General features: G+C 39.7%; 3 protein-coding genes across 6 annotated transcripts in view; 2 read left to right on the top strand and 1 right to left on the bottom strand.

Annotated features, from left to right (window-relative positions):
* CPD (carboxypeptidase D) overlaps positions 1-18,600 on the bottom strand; it is a 155,692-nt gene that overhangs the window by 88,332 nt on the left and 48,760 nt on the right. The window lies entirely within an intron of this gene.
* LOC141540125 (calmodulin-1-like) lies at positions 8,319-8,913 on the top strand. The gene has a single exon (XM_074263788.1). The coding sequence runs from the start codon at positions 8,341-8,343 to the stop codon at positions 8,788-8,790; it is 450 nt and encodes a 149-aa protein (XP_074119889.1). The 5' UTR covers positions 8,319-8,340; the 3' UTR covers positions 8,791-8,913.
* TMIGD1 (transmembrane and immunoglobulin domain containing 1) overlaps positions 13,703-18,600 on the top strand; it is a 39,449-nt gene continuing 34,551 nt past the window's right edge. For 2 of the 4 annotated variants that reach the window (XM_074263795.1, XM_074263798.1), the window contains exon 1: positions 16,134-16,374. The gene's annotated coding sequence lies outside the window, so the exon portion shown is untranslated. Of the gene's footprint in view, positions 13,954-16,132; positions 16,375-18,600 lie in introns of those variants that run through there. The other 2 variants (XM_074263797.1, XM_074263796.1) reach the window with 2 other exon arrangements.

Below are 18,600 nucleotides of genomic sequence, written 5' to 3'. Positions count from 1 at the left end.
ATGGTAGCTATTATTATTTTGATATAGTCTCAACACAGGGCTTCTTAAAATTTTTCCACTAAGGACCCCTTTTTGCCCCAGAAAATTTTATGTGATCTTAGGCATACATGTATATAAAATAGGCATGTAAATCAAACAATGATACTGATAAATCATAATTTTGTGACCCCCTACATTCAGTTAAGAGACCCCATTTGAGGGAATGACTCAGTTTAAGAAATTTTGGCCTAGAGTGGAGAAGAGTTGGTAGGAAGGTTCTATATCAAAGTATTTAAACAGAAATGGATATACAAAGGTAACAATGAAGCAGTCCCTGCTTTCAATGAATTTATAGTCTAGAGGAGGAGACTGCACAAGCATGCAAATATATGCACAATATATGCCAAATGAATACAAAGCAGCTTGTGGGACACTAGTTGAGGGGAATAAGATTTTTGGCCCAGGGATTCTAAGAAGAGGTGTGTGTGTGTGTGTGTGTGTGTGTGTGTACAAGAAATAAACCCATAACGACTCAATTTCAAAGTTCAAGATGGGGCGTGAAGTCCAAAAAAACTGGAAAGATAGGAAGGGGTCAAGTGGTGAAGAGCTTTTAGGGTCAAACAAAGGAGTTTATATTTATTCCTTGAGGTTTGTTGGGGAGCAGAGAGGAAGAAGGTGATGGAAGACGTGAACAGAAAGAAGAAGGTGTCTATGAGAGATAACAGAGATCTAAATGATTGAATAGGATATGAGAGGAAGCGGTTAAGAGTCCTGAGGTGGTCCCCCAGGAGACTTGAAGGATAGTGTGCTCTGCAGTGAAGCAGGCACGACCATGTGACACAAGGAAGCTCCCGACTTCCCCCCTTTCTCTGTGCTGGCTTACTGGCCCCAAGTTACACTCAAAAGATCCGTGGGGTTTTAGGGAGGAGAGGAGGAGCTGTAGGCTGCCACATCGCCCCCATTCATGCTTAAGGTCTTAGGGGGTATCCTGATGCTGGGAAAACATGTTTATTCTCTCAAGTCTGCGCTGGTATACTTCCCATTTACACAGCTCAGCAACAATGACATCGTTAATTCTTCATTGTGAAACATTTATTGAATGAGAAAGTGAACACAAGACTGTAACAACACATCATTTACTCAAAAAGTGGCAAGAGCAGAAATAATCTAACAGACATGGGTCCTGCCTGTGGCTGGTGGTCAGGGGGTGAGGCACAGAAGTATGGGGGCAGGCCGCAACTCTGGACCGCAAGACTCCGTGTCTCTGGCCTTTTTAGGGACCAGTGTGGACCTCACATCTCCTCCTCTTCCCCGTCTCTGTGCTTTCTTTTTGGATGCAAACAACTGAAGTGATGCTAGTAACTCTTTCAGCCAATAGCAGCCTAGAGTCTGGATTTCCCAGTCTGCTCCCTTCAGAAGTGCTAAGGGAGCAAGACATTCAATCAGGGAACTTCCCTTTATTCCTAGAATCTTCAAGATTAACTCATCTCTCTGTGAACTTTAAGGGTTTCCCTTCTCTCTATGGCAGCTAAGTGATGCAAGTGGTTAAGAGTGCTGAGTCTGGAGTCAAGGAGACTTAACCTCAAATCTGATCTCAAACCACTATTTGATCCTGGACAACTAATGTAATTGCTGTCTCCCTCAATTTCCTAACTGAAAAATGGGGATAATAATACCTTCTTCACAGGATTGTTGTGAGGATCAAGAGAGATAATCTTCATAAAGCGTTTAGCACTGTGCCCAGCACATGGTAGGCACTCAGCAAATGCTTGTTCCCTTCCTCCTCACCTTTTAAGCTATAAATAGCTCTAAAGAGACAGCCCGCCCTCAGCTACTTCTTTACACAACATAGGATGCTTCTTTTGACAATAAGCTCCCAGCATCAAAGCTTTCTTCCATACACATCAGGTCCCCAACACTTGTCCACACTATTCTGCTGCCTTTCAGCTTCTCAGCTCCTTAGACTTCTCTAGTCTGTTTTTAAGCAACTTTTCTCATGCACTTTTCTCATTTGTTTTGCTATGTCTTAAGATAATTGACTTTATTGGCATCTAACACTCCAAATTAGGGGCTCTTCATGGGTACTGTGACCCATTTGAAACCAAAAAGTGCATATTTCTATCTAATATGATACAATTATATAATAATTACACAGTGCCAAAATAATTCTGAGATAGAAGACCTAAAAACAATCATAGGCAACAAAGAAGGTATCAATAGATATGATTGATGATGGATGGGGTAACGTAATGATAAGGACAATTTACCGTACATTCCCCAACACAGACAGACATAAAGCTACTTGTTCACATTCCTCAGCTCATATTTGCCTTTTCTCAGTTTCTCAGCTCCTTAGACTTCTGTAGTCTGTTTAAGCAACTTTTCTCATCCATTTTTCTCATTTGTCTTGCTATGTCTTCTCAAGATAATTTCTAATGCTTCTGACTTAACTGGCATCCAATACTCCAAATCAAGACCTCTTCATGGATACTGTGACCCATTTGAAACTTAGGTCACATTTCTATCTGATATGACACAATTATATAATAGTTACACAGTCCCAAAATAATTCTGAGATACAAGACCTAAAAACGATCATAGCATGATTCACGCCATGTAGCCTTGTCAGAGTGTTGGTATTTATTGTAGACAGAGTCCTGGAGTTTCAGAGAAGTTTGGGAATATGAAAACCTTGAAAATTTCCCAAATGTTCTTAAGCCTGCTCTCTACCTCTTATTCAATTCTGGGGTCAGGCCATTGCCCATCTGCAAGACAGGACTACTGATAGACCAATAAGATATGGGGGTTAGACCTGAGGATCTCTTTGGTTCTATATCCCATAAAGTTATATATGATTTCTATCTATTAAAATTGTTATTGATAATCTTTTATCACCTTCTGGAAAGTTTCATCATCTTCCAAATACATTTCCAAATATTCTAAATTTCCAAATATATCCCTCCTCCTTCCCCTTCCTAGAGAGCCAACCCTTATAGGAAAAAAGAAAAAAAAAACACACTTAGCAGAACTGACCAGCATGTCAACTGTGTGAAAATTTATGTAAGACTCTTCACCCATAATCCTTTACTTTTGACAAGGAAAAATGAAGAGTCAAGTTATCTTTCTAAAGCCAAATTTGATCATTATAATCATATAGCATTTAGTTTGGGGTTTTGTCATTTTTCTTTCCATTGTCATTGTCATAATGTTGTGTACATTGTTTTCCTGATTTATTTTTTCTTCACTCTGAACCACCTGGCATCATAGGATCATAGAGTTAGAGTTGGAAGGTCCCTGAAAATAACCTGAGGTATAGAGAGTTGAGTGATTTGTCCAGAGATCCCACAGCTTGTAAGGAAAGCAGGATTTGAATCAAGGTCTTCCTGACTCCAAATTCAGCAGTCTCTTCATTGCTTCATGATGGCTCAAGCAATCGGCAGACAATGATTTCAATCCATCGACCTCGGGATTTTGAGCTCAGCATGCTTCTGTTGCTGGGTTCATTTATGTCTTCCCCATGGTTATCTGAATTCTCCACATCTGTTTCTTATAGCAGAAGTGCCCAAACATAAGGCCCCTGGGCCCATGAAGCCCTCAACATTCCAGAATGCAGTCAGAAGTGGATTAAAATGTCACTGGGAAATATTTAACAAAATAAATAAAAATACAATAAAACATAAATGTTAATTTGTCATTTCTCAGTCAATATGACACCAGAGAGATCTTTAAGTGTGATTTAATGGCCCCATTCTTGCCCCTATCTTACAGCAAAGCAATAGTTCATTAAATTACTAAATGGATTAGTCATTCCCCAATTGCTGGGAACCTTTTTTATTTCCAGTTCTTTGCTACCACAGAAAATATTACTATAAATATTTTAGTGTTCATGAAGCTTTTCTTTCTTTGATGTCCTTGGGGTCTAATGCATCAGTATGTTCAAAGGATAGATAGAAAGGCAACTCCAACGCATGGAACAATCTTATTCATTTGTGACAGGAAGGAAACATTAATTAACAAAGCCCTTGCATCCACCGGTATGTATGGATATGTTCTGGCTCTGATCTATGCCATCAGAAGTCAACCAGGGAAGAGTAAAGGCGGCCTCCTATATCCCCAAAAGATCTGCCCTGATTTCTCTCTCCCTGCCTGCGATACACTATTAGACATTCACTCTTTGGTTCTTAAAATTTATTTATTCTTCCAGAAGCAATTAGCATGATGGAAGTCATTATCTAATAGCAGTATCAGCTTAGAACAGAATCAGCTGAAGAGATTGAAGAGAACCTGGAAGTTCTTATGGAAATAGGGCATGGGACTGGGGCAGACCCAAGAGGAGGGAGCAGGAATGCCAGAGATGAGCTTTGCTGACTTCACAGCTTTGCCTTGACGCTTTGGACTAATTTAATCAATGTGTGCACTTGCTGTCTCCTATCGTGTCTTCCCATTGAGGGTCATCCCTGGAGGAGGAAGGCCTGGTCCTTCTGTCTCCATGAGTGCATGTTGCCATCTCCTATCATGCATTCCCATTGAGGATCATCCCTGGAGGGGACGGCCTGGTCCTCCTGTCTCTATGCCTTGCATCTAGCAGTTATTACATGCACACACTCTAGTCTAAGAGAGAGTAATCTTGCCTTTGAGGCACCCTGTTCAGGTGGGGGGAAGGGGTGGTTCAGGCACTGGCAGGAGCATCAATTTTTATTTTTTCTTCAAGTTCCACATGAATACTTATTGCTGCTTCTGCACCAATATGTTTTCTGAAGTCTTTCTTTTTCTTACTCAGTATTTGACCCTGCCATGATATTCAATGAATGCTTGCCCAAAATGCAAATAACAGAATTATGTACCTGGAGGAGTTTAATTATCAGATTAAAGAGGAACAAGAGATACTGCACAGCCTGCATAGGGATCCAATTGCCAAGGGAAGCCGCTGAATCAGGGCTCTTTAGAATATTTGTTTTTGCAGAAAGGGGGGAACATTTCACCACCCTGAGAGTGTCAGAACTTCTCATTTATTAGGGGAATACGTTGGTTTTTTTCTACATGGATACATTTGAAATTTCTAATTATTAATAATGATAGCTAACATTTCTGTAGCTGGCAGGTGCTGGGCTAAGTGCTTAAAAATGTTTTTCTTTTTTTGATCCTCAATAGCTCTGGAAAGTGGTCTTGTTATCTCTATTTTATAAATAAGGAACTGAGACAGGCAGGGGTGAAGTAACTGGCTTGAAGTCACCCTGCTAGTAAGTGCCTGGGGCTGAATTTGGACTCCATTCTTCCTGAGTTTAAACACCACCTGATCCTCCTGATCCCTAGTGGTCTCAATGGGTTATATTTAGCAAACATTTGTTTTGAACTAGTTAAAAGAAATCATTCTCTGCCTCATTTTTTACCTAACCTTAATGTCAGCTCAGAAAAACCAAGACCTGTTAAAGATCTTAGCTTAGAAAGGCCCAGATCTCCCACCATGCCAGGGCTAGTTCCAGTTGTCCTGATCTGTATCTGGCTCCTGGACCAAAAGGGCTCCAGAGGAGAGAATGAGGCTATGACTTCACATAGCTCACCCTCACATCAATCCTACAATTGATCTGGGACCCTGTGGGTCTGCTCCCTTAACCTGCTGCATAATCTTCATTTTCACTGGACTGAAAATCCTAAAAGACAAGGCGGCATCCAAGCTTTCTTCCAGTTCTAATGTTCTTAGGGACATGGGTTTAAGATCTGGAAGGGACTTAAGGGGATTTCTCATCTAACTTCATTTTACATGTCAAAAATAGAGGCCTAGAGAGGAGGAGTGATTTGAACAGATAGGAAGTAACAAAGTCTGGATTTGAACCCCCAAAATCCAAAACACTAAAAACCCAAATTTGACTCCAAATTTATTTTCTTCTGTACCATGGTCTCTCCCTCTGCCTTGATGTCAATTGTTTATAAATTATTCCCTCTGACCACCCACCCTAAAGGGGAGATTATAAGAAACAAGATAATGAATGTAAAAGTAGTGAATTATCCATAAAGGCTTTGAATAATAGTAATAATAATTATAATAAGCTAAGATCCAAGGTTTATCAAGCACCATCTATATGATATGTATGTATCATATTTGATAACTGATCTTCAGGAGGACCTTGTGAAGTATTATTATCCCCACTTCACAGAAGAAGAAACTGAGACTAAAGGCACGTAAGTGACTTACATTGTAATTCCTTTGATGAAATGTCAGAAACTGAAGTTAGGCTTGTTTATAAAAGGATCTTGAATCCCAATCCATAACAAAGATTTATCAGGAAATTCTAGGGAGTTGGAAACCAGACTTTTCAATCTGACCTTGATAATGTTAAGACACTCAGATGAAGCAAGTCAAAAGAACCTGTTCTCTGATGCCCTCCGATGTTGGCCACCATTTCCCTTCATTTTTCCCTAGGGCCCCTTAAGAGTCAGTCCTCTGCCAATCTCTCCCCCCGGCATAGAGAGTGACTAGATTCTCAAAGATTATGCCAAGGGAGCATCCTGCCAGCTAGATGTCACCTGGAGAGTGAGCAATGAAGATGCAGAAGGGAAAAGGAAAGGATTGGGGTTATTTAAGGCAATGACTTTGGACTGGGTGGAAGGAGGGATGGAGAGGGGGAGATCTGTAGGAAGGTCAGGGCATGGGGAAGTACAGAGTAAGACATGGTTCCTATGGGATTTTAGTACTTTCCCCTCACTGGACAACACAACCCTGCCCCACAACCACCAACACCTTACTCTAACATCCCACCAACGCACAAGGCACAGATGAAGACTCCTTGGCATAAGGCTGGCACATAGTAGGTATATTACTCTCTATAAAGTATAAAGAGCCAGAGGAAGAGAGGCAAAAAATGTATGTGCAAAATTGCTATTTCAAGTCTTTCAAATTTTCAATTGGATCATTGAGGAACATGTCTTTGCTAATTCCTGAGGAACAGCAAGAGAATATGGAATATCATCTCCTAATTAGGAATAACTCCTTCATGTATACATATATTATATTTAACATATACTTTAACATATTTAACATGTATTGGTCAACTTTCAATCTGGGGGAAGGAATGGGGGGAAGGAGGGGAAAAGTTGGAACAGAAGGTTTTGCAATTGTCATTGCTGAAAAATTACCCATGCATATATCTTGTAAATAAAAAGCTGTAATAAAAAAAGAAGTCCTCGAGGACAGGGACCATGTTTTTGCCATTCTTCGTCTATATCCCTCACCCTGTACTTCAGCATAGTGCCTGGCACATAGTATGCGCTTAATAAATGCTTGTGGATTGACAAGTCCTCTGGGTTTCAATTGTTTCATCTCTAGAATGAGGCGACTATACTATACACAATCGTCCCCTCCAGTTTTAAGTCAATGAGTTTATGAATCGAAAATCCGAACAGAAAACATTGACATTGCAAAAGCTAATGGTCAGATGGCTAGAAGCACTAAAAACAGCTACTCTCCCCATTACAGTCTTTTCTTCTTTCGACAAAATAATGTTGGTACTCCAAAGCATGTGGAAGAAATAGAAAATAAAACCTTTAGCCCAGCTCTCTTGCTGAGTAAGCACGTGGGTTTTATTAATGTTCCAAAGCTTTGGTCTCTGTAAAAAGCATGCTTTCCTTGTACACAGGAATTCCCAAATTCCCCATTAGAAGTGGAGCTACATGAGGAGAGGGACTCTCTTTTGCCTCTTTATCTCCAGCATTTAGCACAGTTCCTGACACATATTAAGTGCTTAAGAAATATTTATTAACGTATTTACTGATTAATTTTTTTCAGTTGAAGAAGGAGGATTGGTGGAGGTAGGAGGTTCACAGAATATCCATTGTTGCCTAGGCTATAGGATTCCTCCTTCTGATGCCGTATGGATTTTCTTACATTCTTTGTCTTTGGGTAGGGGGATTCATTGACATTTAGAGCTGGATACTCAAAGGAATAAAGGAACGAGAGTTGATTTTGGAAAAGAATTAAAAGTTACAAGTTAGCAAGTTCCTCGTGGGCTACTCCTGATCCTAAGCAACAATTGTAGGAAGCCAGGCTTTGTTTTTTCTTAGCCCCCTCCTGACTCACAGCTTTCTGGGCCCAGGAGACTTACCGTCTTCCCTGCAGCTGCCTTCTCTCATGTGTCTTCTTTGTCTCAATTAGAGTGTGAACTCCTTGAAAGCAGAGAATTGCTAGGATTTTAGTCATATGTTTTTTAAAATCCCAGGTCTGACTGGATTGGCAGACTAAAGTCATTGTCTAAGATGTCATAATCCAGCACTAAGTAGCTAAGTTGTTAAAGGTTATAAGTTAGTCTGAGTGAAACCACTGAGAGTGGAGGCTGACTGACTGATGGCATTTTGGCTTCTAGTAGCATGGCTGAACAACTGACTGAAGAGCAGATTGCAGAATTCAAAGAAGCCTTTGCTCTATTTGACAAGGACGGAGATGGTAGTATAACAACAAAGGAATTGGGAACTATAATGAGGTCGCTTGGGCAGAACCCCACAGAAGCTGAATTACAGGATATGATTAATGAAGTAGATGCTGATGGTAATGGTACAATTGACTTTTCAGAATTTCTGACTATGATGGCAAGGAAAATGAAAGACACAGACAGCGATGAAGAAATTCGAGAAGCATTCCGTGTGTTTGACAAGGATGGTGACGGCTTTATTAGTGCAGCAGAACTTCGCCACGTGATGACAAACCTTGGAGAGAAGTTAACAGATGAGGAGGTTGATGAAATGATCAGGGAAGCTGATATGGATGGTGATGGCCAAGTAAACTACGAAGAATTTGTGCAAATGATGACTGCAAAGTGAAGACATTGCATCAAATATCTTGTGCAATTTTATTTGTCTTTTCTTTGTAACTTCTCTGTAAGACGTTTCCCCACCCCCTATTCCACTGCATGTGTAGGAATTAGAATTCTCATTCCCCCATGTTTTTTTCTCCTTATCTCTCTGTCATTGTCCAGAAATTTTATTTTGGAAAATTGATCAAGTAACATGTTATATGTGGCTTACTCTTGTCAACCTTTTTCCAGAGTTCGGTCTAAGACAGACAAATAGGTTGTCAGTGGGTATTTATTCCTCCTAAGCAGGCAAACAGACATGCACGGAAGCAACAATTATAACTAAGTGTGGGGTGGGCTTAGGCAGCATGGGGTTATAAAGTTAAAAACCACAAGTCGAGTGGTAAGAGGGTAATCGCGGAACGGTCTCATCAGGTTTGGCCATTGGTCCCCTGGGTTGGGTTGTTTTTTAGAAGTCATTTCATGGCCTTATCAGCTTCAGCCATCAGGCTGGGAATCAACATGAGTTGGTCAGAGTTGGTTATATAGCACAACTGAGAGAATTGCAAGATCAACAAGTGAAAACTGCAAAGAATGTCTGTGTACTCAGCTTAAAGGATGCTTAGTTTGCCTCCTCCATGTCTAATTCTGATTCCCAGGTCAGTCTCTCCTGACATAGCAGAGATCAAGCAAATCAAGATGGTTAATAAATATTAACTGCCTCCATTCCACACTCCAGCTAAGCCCTTCTGACATCTAAACTTTATTAAATGGAGTTGGTCAAATGAGGGAATATCTGGGCTATGTCTTTGTTCTTCTATTTCGTTTCTTCTTTCTTCCTTCTTCCTTCCTTCCTTCCTTCCTCCCTCCTTTCCTTCCTTCCTTTCTTCTTTCCTTGCTTTCTCCTTCCCTCCCTCCTTCCATTCCCTCCTTCCATTCCTTGTTTCTTCCTTCCTTCCTTCCTTCCTTCCTTCCTTCCTTCCTTCCTTCCTTCCTTCCTCTCCCTCCCTCCCTTCCTCCTTCCCACCCTTCCTTCCTTTCTTTTCTTCAAGTAGTTTTTATTTCCTTGTTCTTGTTCTTGTTCTTCAAGAACATACATATTCTTGAAGCGTGTAGTAGTAATTCTATGTGGAATATCAATGACCAACTGTTATGCACTTAGTTCACACCTTTAAAGGAGTTTTCACCTTTAAAGGAGTTCGCTCATTGGTCCATACATCATACTCACACCTTTAGAGAGCATATAAAAGCCCACTCTCTGGGAGGAGGAAAGAAGATTTCATTCCCATTTCAACCTTAGTGCTGGCTGGAGGCTTTGGATATGTATTTAAAGTTGCACTATTGCAAAAAAGGTGTATTATCCAAATTGTTCAGTCATTTCAACCACATCTGAATCTCCATAACCACATATGGGGTTTTCCTTGATAGAGATACTAGAGGCATTTGCCATTTCCATCTCCAGCTCATTTGATAGATGAGAAAACTGGGGCAAACAGTAGGGTTAAGTGACAAGCCCAGGGTTCTTACAGCTAATAAGTGTCTGGGACCAAATTTGAACTTAGGAAGTTGAGACTTCCTGGCTTCAGACCTGGCACTCTATTCACTGTATCATTATTGCCTCAGGTACTTTTTTTATAAAACTGGTCATGTACCAGAAAACATTTTCTTCTATTGTTACTTGCTTTTTAAAACTTTGTTTAGTCCATTTAAAAAATTTGCTTATGGCAAAATTTGCCTCAAATCCATTTCAAATTGTATATTTGTTTTCTGATAAAAAAATAATTACACATGTACTTACACATGTATTATTCTGATTTAATTTTAAACTTACCTTTCCCATTGATACTGTGTATATCTGTGGGAAGAAGTCAACTAGATTTTTAGGAAAATATTTTGTATTAATTGTCTTTACCATATTTGTTAGGAATAGTAATAGATGCCCTCTCGGGTTCCAATCTATCAATTTGAACAGAAGACAGGCAATACTGCTTATCTTTCCTTTCCTTCTATCTTTCTATCTTTTCTTCTTTTTCCTCTTCCTCTTTTCCTCCTCCTCCTCCAAACATTTTGAGGTTTGGGGGATAGATTTTTCCACATTATAATTAACAATATTTTTCAAAAATCTGGGGCAATTTATTTTTTTATCTTGAGTGGTTTTCATTTGATTTCTTGAAATATATAGCCCTGAAAAAAGTCTTTTAAAAAGCCTATTGAGTTTCAAATGGAAGTATTTGATTACTACTTCTTTAAATCCAAATCATTTTAGCTTTCTTTGCATTAATGGTCAATAATAGCTCCCAACCTAAGCCTCTGTGGCTCATTGTTTATATTTTGGTGGCTCAGAATGAGTGTAAATACCAGTTGTTTTTTTGTTTTGGCCAGAAACTGAGGGTCTTTCCCTCCCAGACAGATGATCATAAATTGGACCATTTTATTGTCTCGATTCTTATTCACAGAATGAGCACTGCTATAAAGTAAGACCTAGGAAAGACCTTGATTTAGAAAGGTCAAGATCATTCATTGCATTGGGAGTTTTTGTAGAAGAATAAGAACAAAATACATTTAAAATTTTCCAGAAGGATAGTGTTTTATACCTGGCAGATGAGCTAAGCACTTTCAAAGGAAGTAACAGTTAAACTGGGCTTAGAAGGAAGCTATGGATTTGAAAAAGCATCAGTAAGTAGGAAAGACATTCCCAGTATGGGGTACTATTGAACAAAGGCACAGAAGTGGAAGATGGAATAATGGAGAAAGGAGATTGAATAAAATATACAAATATGAATAAATAATATGGTATAAAAATAATAGCACAACATAGATCATATTAATATGATATATAAAAAATAATAGCTAGTATTTACATAGTATCTAATATGAGCCCCAGGCACTAAGCTAAGTGCTTTAAAATATCATCTCATTTGGTCCTTACAACAATCTGTTAAAATCGAAATTAAGATAAACTGTGATACAATCTCAATTTAATTTTCCTCAAAACCTGGGAGCTAGGTGCTTTACCCATTTTTAAGTTGAGAAAATTGAGGCAAGCCTCTAGAAATTAAGTAACTTGCTCAACTATATAGCTAGCTGGATTTGAACTCAGATCTTTGTGATTCTGGGTCCAATGCTCTACCCATTGCATAACCTAGGTGCCAATGGCTTCTAAAGTTTCTTCCAATTCTAAAATGATGATTCTATGACTTTAGGATCCAATGAAAGAAAAGATAAATAGAGACAGCAGACCAATTCAGAGGCTATCACAATAGTCTAAGCAGTGATGAGGGCTTTTGAACTAGCAGAGTTTATGGGCATTGAGAAAAAGGTGTCAATCATGGACATGTTGTGAAGGTAGAATAAATAAGACTTGGCAACTGTTCGGCTATAGTACGGGGGTGTGCTAATTTAACAATCAGAATCTAAATATTTAACAATGGACTCTCTGGAAAGCAGGTTACACTTTTAGGTTTGATTTGCAACATGATTAGTTTCTCTATCACTTTCTTGAGTCCAGACAATCCACAAAACAGTAAATCAAGATCTGATTTGTAATGTTTGCTGATCTGAGGTGTAAATGATCATACTGAAAATTTAACAGTGGGCTCTCAGAGAGCCAGTTTCAGCTGGCTCTAATAGAGACAGAGACAGAAACAGGAGAGAGTCAAATGAGGAGGAGGAGAAGGAGGAGGAGGAAAGAGGCAGAGAGATATAGACACATAGAGATAGAGACAACACACAGAGGTTAAGAGAGACTGAGGGGGGAGAGGGAGAGAGAAAGAAATTGGGAATGAAAAGGAGAGGAGAAAAGAGGAGGGGGAGAAGAGAGGAGGGGGAGAAGAGAGGAGGGGGAGAAGAGAGGAGGAGAGGAGAGGAGAGGAGAGGAGAGGAGAGGAGAGGAGAGGAGAGGAGAGGAGAGGGGAGAGACCAAGAGACAGAGACAAATAAAGACAAAAAGAGAGATGAGAGAAGGAAAGAGGGGAATACATCCCATATTACAAACTTAAGTAACTGGGTTTGGGTGAAAGACAATGAGCTCCATTTTGAATATGTTGTTAGTTTGATAATTCAAGCAATATTCTCCCTATCATTTCAGTCATGTCCGCATTGGATATTTTCTTAGCTAAGATAAGAAGAGGTTTGCCATTTCCTTCTCCAGATCATTTTGCAGATGAGGAAGCCGAGGCACACAGGGACTTGCCCAGAATCACACAGCTAGGTCTGAGGTCAGATTTGAACCTGGGAAGATGAGTCTTCCTAACTCCAGGTCCAGAACTCTATTCACTATGGCGCCACCTGGTGGCTGTATTCTCCTCCACTACCACCATTTATTTGTAATACTACCAAATCAAGGTTTCCCAAAAAACCGGTGCAGTACTAAGCTGCTCAAGTGTTAGCACATCCTGCACCATTTATGCCCATTTTTGTTGGTAAGAAAATTAAGGCTCCAAAATATTATATTCTCGTAACCATATAGCTTATAAGTGTCAGAGGTGTCATTTGAACCTAGTTCTTTTTTTTTAAATAGCTTTTTATTTACCAGATATACGCATGGATAATTTTCCAGCATTGACAATTGCAAAACCTTCTGTTCCAACTTTTCCCCTCCTTCCCCCCACCCCCTCCCCGATGGCAGGTTGGCCAATACATGTTAAATATGTTAAAGTATGAATTAAATACAACATATGTATACATGTCCAAACAGCTGTTTTGCTGTACAGAAAGAATCGGACTTTGAAACAGTGTACAATTAGCCTGTGAAGGAAGTCAGAAATGCAGGCAGAAAAAAAATAGAGGGATTGGGAATTCTATGTAGTGGTTCATAGTCGCCTCCCAGAGTCCTCTCGGTGGGTGTAGCTGTGAACCTAGTTCTTACTGAATTCAGATCCCACTCTTGCCCTACAGCATTCTGACTGCATAATAAGAACTGATATTTATTTTACAACTGTAGGTTTTCAAAGTCCTTTCTGCATGCTGTCCTATAAGAGCCTCAATGACAGCCAGGTAAGTGCCAGCGCTGTAAGAATCCTTATCCTTGTGGTCGGAAGAACTAGGTTTCCAGAAGGTGACGAGACTCGCCCAGGATCTCACAACTAGCAGGTGTCAAAGGAATCTTTCGGACTCCATCTCCAACAGCGTCACCAACCTCATCATGGCTGTTGAAAACTACGAATTTCCTCACAATTCCAAGACATCTGAGGTAAGGCTGGCAACATTGCCAACCAAAAGAAATAAGATTTCATTAATTGCCCATAGGGAATTATTTGGCCTTTAAATTTCTTTTCCTTTTCTCTGAAATTCTCCTTCCTGGAGTCAGATTATTCCCACAAGAGAATTTGGAAGGGAATCTGCATCTTCCCCCCACTTTTCTGACAGTGGAGAAAGCAACGTCCAGCCACTCACTGAAAAATCCTGTTTAGTCTAGTTTAGCCCGACTTCTGTGAATTTGTCCAGCTTACTTTGTGGAGGTCATTTACTCTGATTTATTACACTGGCACCACTCGTCCATGCCCTCCCTCTGCCACTTGCAGTATAATGGAGCCATTATACTTATGCCATGTGTGGGCTGCTCCACCAGCTCGTCCCTCTCTCTGTGTTGTCACTGGTCTTGGCCAAAGTCCAACTTCCAAATCACTGAGTTGTGATGAGCCCTCTGGTGGCCAGTCTTGAAGGTGACATTCCTGATCGTTTTAAATAACCAGATTCTTTCTGGTCTACCTATAACTCTACATTAAAGTTCCCTCACAAATTAGATTGTGCCCATAATGCTCATTCAGATCTGATGGAGCCTCCAGAGATTTTTAACTTTCTAGCAGCATAGAAGGCTCTAGAATCAGAGGAACTAAATTCAAATCCTGCTCCTTATAACTTACCGAATTGTGTGACATTAGGCGGGTCACTTACCCTCCCTGGACCTCTGTTGTATCATCTATAAAATCAGGAGGTTGGATTGGATATCTTCTCAGCTCCCTTTCAACATTCAATTTATGATCTCTTTTTTAAAAGGCAGAAAAAAAGGAAATTAAAGGTGAATAACATTAGCAAACTAATCATGTTGGTCACCCTCTTTTCCTAGATATACTCTTATTTTTTTATTTTAATAGTATTTTGTCTTTCCACATTCATGCAAATATAGTTTTCAACATTCCCCTTCACAAAACCTTGTGTTCCAAATTTTTCTCCCTTTCCTCTTCCCTTCCCCAAGACAGTAAGCAATCCAATATAAGTTAAGGATCTACAATTCTTTTAAACATACTTCCATATTCATCATGCTATAAAAGAAAATCAGATCAAAAGGGAAAAAACACTAAGATTTTCATAGTTTTCTTTCTGGAGGTGGATGGCACTTTCTATCACAAGCCTATATTTTCCTTCCCATGATCAAGTCCCAGCTAAAATCCTGCCTGCCTAGGCTTTCCTGATTCCTCCTTGGTGCTGGTTTCTATTGAATATTTCAAATTTATCTCATTTATAATTGGTTTGTACATAATTGCTTGCTTATTGTCTCTCCTATTAGACGGGGAGATCCTAGAGATCAGAGGCCTTCTTTTGCCTTGGAACTGTTTGGTACGCAATAGGAACTTTAAAAACGTTTATTGGCTAACTAATTCTAAAGCTACAATTTTTACACTTGACTTTGGATTGAGATGACCTTATTTGCTTGAATTTCCTACTGTTTTTTCTCATTGGAGATAAGTCACATTTTTCTAGGAGTACTTGAAATCCAGGGACTTTGCCAGCGGTTTGACTGTAACTGAGTTAATCTTGCCTCACTTGCTCAGCAGAATTTTTAGATGAGCTCAGCTTTTGTGGAAGGGACAGTGGCCCAAGTCAAAGGGATTGAATTCAAATTCCAGCCTGGCTACTTACTTCCTTTGTGATTGTGGGTTAGTCCCTTTATTCTTTGGGTTTCGGGTTTTAGTTTCACAGGATCCTAGATTGAGATGATCCTTAGAGACCATCAAGTCCCGTCCCCTCATTTGAAGATGAGGAAATGGAGGCATCAAGACTTCAGGTTGACTTACCAAGGATCACACAGTTCAGAAGAGCCTGTGGTGGTTTTTAGCCCAGCTTTTCTGGTTTGAGTCCAGCCCTCTATTTACTGCTCTACGCTATGTGGCTCTATAAAATGATCAAATCCAACCTCTGCCACTTCCTACATGCATGACTTTGCACGTCATGTGTCTTATATTTGACTTATTTTCTGTAAAATGTGGGAGTGAACAAGAAGGCCTTTCAGGACCCTGTTTCCTCAAAATTTATGCTCCCGTGATTTCCACTGATTAAAGTTTGACCATGGAGTTGAAGGTTTTGTGGGATGGGCAGCATGTTTTTGCCAAAGGTCAGCCTCTCTAGGATGGTGACATTCCCAACCTAGTTACACATAAAAACCTGCCAGCTTTAATTGTACCTCCCTGAAGATGTTTCTTTAGAGTCTTGTCTTCTTTCGGACATCCATAAAGGAAACAGACTTTGACCCCAATTTCCCTTATTCACTTGACACATCACTACCATAAAAATATTAAGAAGCAACCCATATAAATCAGAACGGTGAAAAGGTTCATGGTATTTCACTGGAGAAGCTGGTTTTGAAGGAGGCAGCTTCCTGGAAGTTACTAAGGTAAGAAGCAAAGCTTTGAATCATACAGAACAAGAAGGATGGGAATAAAAGGGGAAAATGAGGTATGAGGCTGAGAGAGAGTGGGAAAGTCTCCCCTGGAGTGGCTTTCTTTCACTGGGGGGTTCAGAGTGTGAGGATGGAATGAACCAAGACTTTCTAATCTGATTGAAGATTTCCCAGATGTAGAAACTCCTCCCTCTAATAAAGATCTATCTTTACTTTAAACTCAGAGAATTGTAATGAAAGTCTTGCCCAGTGGCTCCCATAGTTTGCAAGGGAAAGACAGGCAATTTTGAATCTAAGGTGGGTCACCTATCTTCTGCCCTAGGCTTCCTCCTACGGAGAAGCTCTACTCATTTCTACCACATGGGTGATCTTAGCCACATCCCTGAGATCTCCCTAGGCCTCAGTTTCCCCATGTGTAAAAATGAGAGGATTGGACTACAATGGTCTCTGGGGTGCCTTCTAGTTCTAGAGTTATGGCCCTATGACTAAAATGAGGGCTTCCCAGAGTCCCATAATTATTTATTAGTTTATACAACTACTCTATGCATAGCATGTATTTATTAGATACCAGAAGAATGAAGAATTGGTGATAAAGAAGTCCTGGTCCTAGTAAATGCTCTGGAAGAATGGACGATACTGTTGATTATAGGGAACATGTACATGTATAATAAGTATAATCCAATTGCCAGGCAATGAATGAGCAAGTACAATTGTATAGAGAGGCATCCAAGGACAGTGACAAGAATGTTGGGCTTGGAGTTGAGGAGACCTGGCCAAATTCAGGCTGGGTGGCCTTGAGCAAAGAATTTTACTTCTTTGAGGCTGTTTTCTCATCTGCAAAATGGGAGAAGTGATACTGTAATGTTTTTATTGTTGTTGTTATTAATGGACCTGAAATTTTATTTTATTTTTAAAAATAATAATAGTTTTTTATTTCTCAAAGTTCAGTAAGGATAGTTTTCAACATTCACCTTTGCAAAACTTCCAAATTTTTCTCCCTCCTTCCTCACTTTCCCCCTCCCCCAAGACAGCAAGTAATCCATTATAGGTTAAACATGTGCAGTTCTTCTAAAGATATTTCAATATATATCATGCTGTGTAAAAAAAATAAGCTGATACTCGTAGTGATGAGACATAAATGAGGTAAAATATGTAAAGTCTGCAAACTTTATAGAAAGTTATAATATATATATTTGTATGTATCAGTACATATGCTGATACAAATATGTATCAGTATATATCACATATTTATTGTTGTTGTTACTCATTTTAGTCATGTCCCATTTGGAGTTTTCTTGGCAAAGATACTAGAGTGGTTTGGCATTTCTTTCTCCAACTCATTTAACAGACGAGCAAACAGGGTACTTATCCAGGGTCACACAGCTAGTAAATATTGAGGCTGGATTTGAACTCAGAAAGATATGACCTATTCACTGTGCCACTTAAAAGACAGCAACTGAATCTATCATTTCATTGTTGAGGGGAAACTCTTTACTTATGGAGGGAGGCACCTTCTCTGCCCTCAGTCTGAGACGGTTGGATAGACTATTGAGATGATGAGTGACTTGCCCAGGATCATAGTGTGTCACAAGTGGGACTTAAATCCAATTCTTGGTTCCAATGCCCATGCATTCTCTGTTGTGTGTGTTTGTGCATGCATGCATATACTTCTTTCATGTGTATATACATATATACATTTATTTCTATATATCTCTCTCTATGTAGAATATATATATATAATATGTATATTTGTGTATGTGAGAGACAGAGAGATAGAAGAGACAGAAAAATGGGGAATAGAGACACACAGAGAGACAGATATAGAGGAGATAGAGACAGAGAAATAAGAGATACAGAGAGACCCATGCAGAGAGACAGAGAGATGGGGAAAAGATAGAAAGACAAAGAGTCAGAGACAGAGAGATAAAGGAGACGGAGATGGAGATGGGGGCTTCAGAGAGAGATAGAAAGAGAAAAGCAGACAGAAACAGAAGAATGGGGAAGAGTGAGAGAGGAGAGAGAGAGAGAGAGAGAGAGAGAGAGAGAGAGAGAGAGAGAGAGAGAGAGAGATGAAGCACAAAGAAACAGAGACAGAGAAAGAGAGATTATGAAGTGATTTCTATTGAACTGCAGATCAGTGACTCCTCTGTAATTTATAGTCTTTAAAGATTGTCCAAGGCCCTGAGAGTTTGACTTCCTTAGAATTACCCATTAGTATTT

This window comes from Sminthopsis crassicaudata, chromosome 4, assembly GCF_048593235.1.
Source record: "Sminthopsis crassicaudata isolate SCR6 chromosome 4, ASM4859323v1, whole genome shotgun sequence".
In the NCBI taxonomy this organism is placed as follows: Eukaryota; Metazoa; Chordata; class Mammalia; order Dasyuromorphia; family Dasyuridae; genus Sminthopsis; species Sminthopsis crassicaudata.
The sequence above is the reverse complement of the archived record's forward strand: the minus strand, read 5'-3'. Positions and strand labels throughout refer to the sequence as shown.

What these genes read in the sequence shown, in the direction of transcription:
- LOC141540125 (XM_074263788.1), top strand. Translation starts at nt 8,341, where the DNA reads ATGGCTGAACAACTGACTGAAGAGCAGATTGCAGAATTCAAAGAAGCC.